This window comes from Cystoisospora suis (assembly GCF_002600585.1).
Source record: "Cystoisospora suis strain Wien I chromosome Unknown contig_6033, whole genome shotgun sequence".
In the NCBI taxonomy this organism is placed as follows: Eukaryota; Apicomplexa; class Conoidasida; order Eucoccidiorida; family Sarcocystidae; genus Cystoisospora; species Cystoisospora suis.
The window spans coordinates 19,596-26,376 of record NW_027158822.1 but is presented as its reverse complement, the minus strand read 5'-3'; the positions used below and the strand labels follow the sequence as shown (position 1 = coordinate 26,376).

Sequence of the window (6,781 nt, the reverse complement as noted above, 5' to 3'; positions counted from 1 at the left end):
CTTCAGAGCGCTGAAAAGGAGGAGTAGATGAAAAGTCATCCTTTCATCATTATTCTTTATCTTCTTTCTGATTTCGGAGAATCCCAGACGATTCCTGTTCAACTCAAGACACTCAGGAGTTTTCCGGGTACGACATAACAACTGCGGGGATTTACAAAGTAGAGAATGATGCGAAGCTCCGGATTGCGGCGACTTATAGCTAGTTAGCTAGCTCTTCATGCACTCACCGTTAAAGACACCAGCCGAAGACAATTCTGTTACATCTATCCTACAGCAAGGTTCATCTGTTGCGGCGCTCCCGCGGGCTAGGCGCTACCACAGATGAATCTCGATGCAGAGTAGAGGTAACACGATCATTCCTTCGGCAGCCATGCACGGACACTGTAGACAGTTACAGGCTTCCCGAGTGAAACAAAGGACTGCATCAGGATTCTTGGTTAAAGAAAACAGAATCGTGTCGGAGACTCGCACGGTTAGTAGTCACCGTGGTCATGAGAGGTTTCGAAGACTTTCGGGCACTGAGCTTTTATCTGGAGTGGTTTGTTGGGGGATCAGCACCTTCAAACGGCCGTTCGAACAAACTTGTGAAGTCAACTGCAAGACGTTCAGGCGGCGTGTGGCCCAATTGCGCTGTCCTGATCTCTAGCTGTTGCTTGAAGATAGGACGTTCTGGCAGTTTGTGGGTCAGCAACCCACTCCCAAGGGAACAGGCGTCTGACAGCGGTTGTTTTTATGCAGATCAGATGGACGACAGGCCCCTTGGGAAGTTGAGAGTATTGGACGACAATTTGGACGAGATGGCCCAGCCGGAGTTTTCGAGAGTGCTTTGTAGGAGCTGCGAGCAATCTTTGGTCATCATTGACCTGGCTAGCCTCTGGTGGCTTGGACACATTTCGAGGGCAGCTGGAGAAGCGTGTGGAGCCCGCGTACTTTCGACAGCTTTCCGAAAAGCACTTTGATAAGTGCTCTTTCGCTGTTTTTCTTCGCACTACGGGGTGCTACTCCGACACCGGCCGTCCAGCTACTCCCGAAAGACGAGCATCTGAGGAGGCGTGTCGCTCGAATGCCCGCTGTACGAGAGGTCACTCAGAAAATCCCCCTTTTTCACGGGACGGCAGATGTTCCTTCGAGTAACAGTACCAGGGCAGGAGTCTGTTGATGGGCGTGGGCACACCGTAGTCCGTTCTTGCCCCACTAAGCGTGTTAGTTAGTATGTGGTATTCTAGCGTTGCCAACAAATCAACGCTAGGCCAGGAGATCAGTGGCCTTCTCCGCCAGGAGCATAGTCAACCCTCCGGCAAGCCGCAGCATCTTTCAACAACGGGAAAGCCAAAAACGCGCACAGCCGCCCCAAGATGGCAGACGGAACTGTCCTTGAGCGCCCTGTAGGAGTATACAACCAAATGATTGCCCGTACTCTAACATGACTACCGAGAAGCACAAACATCACATTACCCGTGGCACTTCGTCAACATAAAAGATCCTGGGCACCTAGCACACCGGCGAAGCTTTAGTCAGCACGTTTTTGTTAGTTGCTAACGTCCTGGATGATCGCCAGTTCTTTTGGGACGCGATCCTCCTCTCGTTGTCAGGCAGTTCTGATGTCAAACGGAGGCAAGCCCTAGTTGTACCTTATCTACTCTGAAGCGACTTGAATCGGCGGACAGCTAAAATGCGGAAGCACGGCAGAGCAACTGGAGTAGATGACTCGCAACGCCGGGGAGATGCGTTGCCTGCCGTCATGCACAGTTATCGGGGAAGCCAGCGTTCGGCGGGCCAGAGCCGCCAGAAGTGAGCACGGAGAAGCAATCCGCCATGTGACCATGCGTGCCCGGGTAAGTTCGGTTTGCGTTTACAAAGCAGACGCATTACCTGCAGAGGCGCCCGATGTCCTCTACTGTGTCTCCCGGCGAAGCGTGAACGACAACAGTCTCTTCATGCTGTACACGTCGCCGCAAGAACTTGATTGAATCGACCTTGCATGTTCACGAAGGCGCGGCACGTACCACTGTTCCTCGTATCCCTGTCCGCCAGCGAAAGACTATCCGACGATAGGAGTTAAGAAGGTCTAGGACTCTCCGGAGCGCTCCGAAACTCCCGCAAGAGCTGCGAAACCGAAAACCGACACCCCAACAGATTACACTTTTCTCTCTGGTACGGCCGGTCGTCTGTAACGCTCTCTGGACCGCCTGACTTCGCACGAACCTTATGCGGCACCTCGGGCGAGAACAGTTACAGTGGCTGGTGGGGAGCACAAAAGCTATTGAAGATGCCACCTGCATAGCCGGCGGCACTTCGGTCCTGCTTTGGGATAGTGTTGGAGATTTTCTCTCTGATGGATCTGGCTTTGCGACCCCCCTCTCGAGGGGCCAGCATAAGTGCATGTAGAAGTTTTAGCAATCTCGGTGTATCCCATGTTTCTGCGGGGTCTCGCAGACTATATAGTTACCAGCTACAACGGAGATGGCTTCTTAGATCAGCCAGGTAAACAACGCGTTTTCTTTTATGCGGCTGTCATTTTTCGCCCACACTCCTGTGCGGCCATAGCAGTCGGTTGGTCTAACCACTGTCTCTTGGTGTACTGCATCGCGCACTACCCAGCGCTGCCCTGGCTGTGCTTGCGGCTTGCGACTAAGTGGTCAACGCCCCCGTTGCTGGCGGACGGCTTCGCGTAGGTAAGTCACCCCTGACGTCGAGGTGCGTACCATACAGTTCTCGAGTTAGCGCCGTAGGATGGCCGGTGTTTTTCGTATGATCGGGGAATTTGTACAGCGTTTCCAGTTACGATTCGTGGTGGGTTTCTCACGCGGTCCTTTGTGCCTTTGGTTCAAGGCAAGTCTTGTCAAACGAAAGAGAGAGCAGTCCGGCGAGAGAAGCCCGGCGCTCCGCCCTCATGGTGACAGGAGGAGGGGCGAGAGGCGCCCTTTCCCTGGATATCTGGCAATCATTTTGCCCAGATTTTCTGGCCTTTTTCGACGTCGTTTCTGAATGAGCGGCTTGCGTCTGCTGCCGAGCTGCTCAGTGTCCTCCGTCCGTAAGCGCCCGCGGACCGGTTTGAAGGAGCACGGTGGCTCTGTTCCCTCCCGGTCCCGGCGTGTTGGCAGCAGAACCCGTTAATGGCGGAGTGAGATGCAGGGTTTTCGCATACGTTTCGGAGTGCAGTAACGAAACTTCTGGCCGGGGGGCCGCGCATGAGATAACGCTCCGGAGTAGTGAACATAGCAGGTGTTTCTTTTTTTTTCCGAGGGCGTTACCGTCATCGGTCCCTCGCACAACGGAGACGAACGACCCTCACTGTATACTCCGTCGGAGAAGGTGCGGCGTTTCTCGATGGTGACTGAAACAGCCATAGCCGGTTAGACACAGGAGAGTTGTCGGTTTACGTGCACCGCGCGAAAATGGAGTGGACGAAATGCTGGGATCCTATCGGGTTGTCTTTCCCTAAGTCGTTGCTCGTTGGAGAGGCTTCGAAGTCCGCCGAGTGTGAAAAAAACAGAGCGGATTTCTTAGAGACGAAGGGGAATGGAGCGCGGTTGCCTTCGTTCAACCCATGGTCTTCCGGTCTAGCAGATCCAAGCGGCAATCAGTCTTTTTCAACGGGAAGCCGAAGTCCGTTTCGTACTCAGAACTTGAACATATCACCCGACAGGTGGCAGAACTGTGCAAACCCACCCGCCGCGTGTGGGGGTGCTCCTTTGTCTTCGGAGGGTTGGCTTCTCAACAGAAGATGGTCTCCAGAACCGACGTCTGCGGGTAGTGGCGCGGAAAGCTCGCCAATGGAGTCCGATGGATGCGAACCGGAGATCCAGTTTTCGGGACTGCTCGACAGCCTCGCCGACATCGTAGGGGATGGTGCAAGGCACGAAATGGTAGCTACAGCACTAGATGAGGGCCAGCACTCAAGCCTTCGAAACCTACGACCGAACGCGGCCACGGAACTTTCATCGGTCCCCACGCAGGTGGGCAACAACCAGACAGAGCCGGTAAGTGTCCCGGGGGGGAGGGTTTCTAGAAGAAATGCAGTAGTAAAAAGGCGCCAGTGAAGCCGTAGTAGGGGCGTGGATAACGGCTCCATTGTTCTTCTCTGTTAAGCATGTTCAGATATTCCTGTTCTTGAGAGCGTTGCAGGTGGTTTTACAGGAGTTGTCAGCAGATATCTGTTCTTCAGACATCCTCGAGACCGTCGTGTCCCCGGTGTTTAGTGGGTTCTCTCTTAGCGGACTCTTGTCCTCTCTTTCGCAGCGCCTTTCTCTGTTTCCCAGCAGTCCCTTCCGGGCGCCGTCTCTATGGCTCTGACTGCCGCTGTATCCAGTCCTAGCGGGTGGATTCTGCCGTTGCCTTTCAGAGCCGGGTGATGGAAGCGCCTGTCGAGAAGCTCCGTGTAAGCGTCGAGGAATTTCGCAGGCTTTTATATCTGGAGATTTGCAAATCAAGACTCAGCTGTGACTCCTTCGTTGAGGTGAAGTCGGTAGAGGCGACACAGGTGGCCCTAAGGAAGTACCAAGTGGACATGGACGAGTTGGCCAACTTCTATCCGAGCGTGGGGTCGCTTCTGCACGATGAAGGATATTGTGTTCCTTGTGTAAGTCGGAAGCCATCTTTCCGCTGCAGAGCGATCGTGACGTCAGTGTCGTCGCAAGTTTGTAAGAGATGCAGTCTACCGAGAGGTTCAGAGGTACCGGGGCCGTTAAAATTCGTCGCCGCCTGTCCCTTGCGAATGAGGCTGTGATCACCCCATTGATGTCTCGCGGATATGAGAGAGCCTCATGAGAACACTTTGTAGCTACCGGAACTCCCTTAAGCAGGTGTGATCGTAGATTTTGATGTTCGCGTCAGTGTGGCCCTCTGTACGTTGTACTCAGGAGGGGGGGGCGGAGACGAGGGAGGTCTTCCAGAGGTTATTGTTGCCCTCTGGGTGTGATGGCCGAGTGGGAGAGAATTGGCGTGGTGTAGAGGTTTTAAACGTTGATTCGTAGACAGGACGAAGCGGCGGGCTACAGTGTAGGGGATGTGAGTGGGGGTGTCGGTGTGTGGTTGTTTAAAGTGGTGATAAGTACGTCCCTGTGGTCTTGCTTTTCTGCAGGCGTTCGCAAGCAAAACGAATAAATCCTGCCACAATGGAGTCAGCTGTTGTTTCTGTCATCATTTCCACAGAGAAGTCCTCATTCGAAGACGGGGAAAAAAGAAACGCAATGGAGGGGGTACCGGGGGGGGCGCATGTTGAGCCTATGTGGCCACTGCTTGTGCTTCGTCGGGTCTCATTCAGTGTCAGTTTTTTACTGGTCCAGAATCGGGAGGACTGAGCCTCCTAGAGTAAAAAGGAAAAAAAAAGAACTGGGAATTTTGCGACAAGATTCAATATATCGCCGCTGCGCAGCAAATTTAGCGCACTTTTGCCACTGTTGGATCTTGTTGGCATCAAGCTGACGATCCCAGTTTGTATACACGCATTATGTATTTTGTGGCGTTTGTCTTGCCCAGAGAAGGAAGGGCTTTGAGGGTAAGCTTAGCAGGAGAGCACTTCGGCGAGATGCCGAAGCCATGCCTTTTCAATCCTCGTTAGCTGCGTATCCTTGGTTTTCTGCTCCTGTTTCAAGGAAGAGGGAGCCGTATTCCGGGATACGCTAAGGTAGTGCGAGTGTGCTACCGCGATGAAAAAAAAAGCAATTCGTTGTCTAATGTGCGGGTGAAAAGTAAATCAGACTCGTTCATTTGCGCACAGCTCTCGCTTCTTCGTCCGTAAGAAGAGTGGCCCGTTCGCCCATGTATGAATGCAGCCACAGCGGGACAACAGTTCCGCAGGCGCCATATGTATCTTGTTTGTGGCTCGATCAGCAGTGTCTCGGGCCTGCTGTTCCTTGTGCACGACAACCGTTGTGTGCCGTTGAGGACTCAAAGTGGGCGAACGATACAGATCCGAGAGCAGGAGGATGACTGTTCGGACGTCTCGGAAAGAAGTTTGTTCGTGAGTTGCGGCGTTGCAACCAGCAGGTGTGGACTTGTTGTCCTTGGTGAAGTTACGTGCCTGCCGTAGCAGTGTGGCATCTACCATGGGAAGGCTGGGGAACAATGAATGGAAGATGGTGCGCTAAGCAAACAAGCTCGCGCAATGGTTGACTTTTTTTTTTTTTTTTTATTGCCGTGTGTCCTGGCAGAAATTCTGTATGGGCATGTGTGGCGATCGTAGTGATTTCCTCCGGAGAAGCAAAACAAATTCACATCCTAAGTCAGCGTACAAGTTCTTTGCGTGCAGTGACGCAGGTGTTCTTCCATGCCGTTGTCGGTGAGAGACGGCTTGGTCGATGGGACAGGGGGGTTGGGACAGATGAGCTGCCCAGTATGAGGGCGTCAGTACACGACGCTGAACGATCGTCCCTAATATGCATCGCACGATTGTACAAAATGCCGGCGGGATGAGCGAATGGTGATGTGCAGTTCTTCACGTCTTCGGTGGTCTCAGGACCTTCGTCGTGCGATGGGGGGGGAGGCGGTGGTAACTCTCGCGATTGATACCGAACTACAAAGCGTGAGAACCGGATAGAGAGCGGCCAAACGGCAGTTACCTTTTTCCTGCTTTTGCGTATGATCCCAGCACTTTAGTGGTGCCGTGTTTCTTCCGCCCAGCGGGGCAGGTTGTCACTGGAGTTGCGGAAGTTTGGAAAGGCAGAGGTCACTCGATTTCTAAGGTTTGGGGCGTTGGAGCCCTTCCTTGGAGCAGACCAGCTAACGAAGTGCCAACCATCTTTCAGTGGTAGTAGCGCAGAGCTTACTACGCTGTTTG

The 6,781-nt window shown here is 53.3% G+C and overlaps 1 protein-coding gene across 1 annotated transcript; it reads left to right on the top strand.

Moving 5' to 3' along the window:
• The first annotated feature begins 1,922 nt into the window (after positions 1–1,922).
• On the top strand, positions 1,923–6,508 carry CSUI_009781 (uncharacterized protein). Its single transcript, XM_068069890.1, has 3 exons — positions 1,923–3,983; positions 4,346–4,582; positions 5,084–6,508. Exons 1-3 carry the CDS (start codon positions 3,399–3,401, stop codon positions 5,222–5,224), a joined length of 963 nt encoding a protein of 320 aa, XP_067918135.1. The 5' UTR covers positions 1,923–3,398; the 3' UTR covers positions 5,225–6,508.
• The last annotated feature ends 273 nt before the right edge of the window (positions 6,509–6,781 follow it).

Excerpts from the sequence above, each read along its gene's own strand:
- CSUI_009781 (XM_068069890.1), top strand. The coding sequence starts at position 3,399 with ATGGAGTGGACGAAATGCTGGGATCCTATCGGGTTGTCTTTCCCTAAG. Across the intron at positions 3,984-4,345 it reads GCAACAACCAGACAGAGCCG|AGCCGGGTGATGGAAGCGCC; the intron begins GTAAGTGTCCCG and ends GTTGCCTTTCAG. Across the intron at positions 4,583-5,083 it reads AAGGATATTGTGTTCCTTGT|GCGTTCGCAAGCAAAACGAA; the intron begins GTAAGTCGGAAG and ends GCTTTTCTGCAG.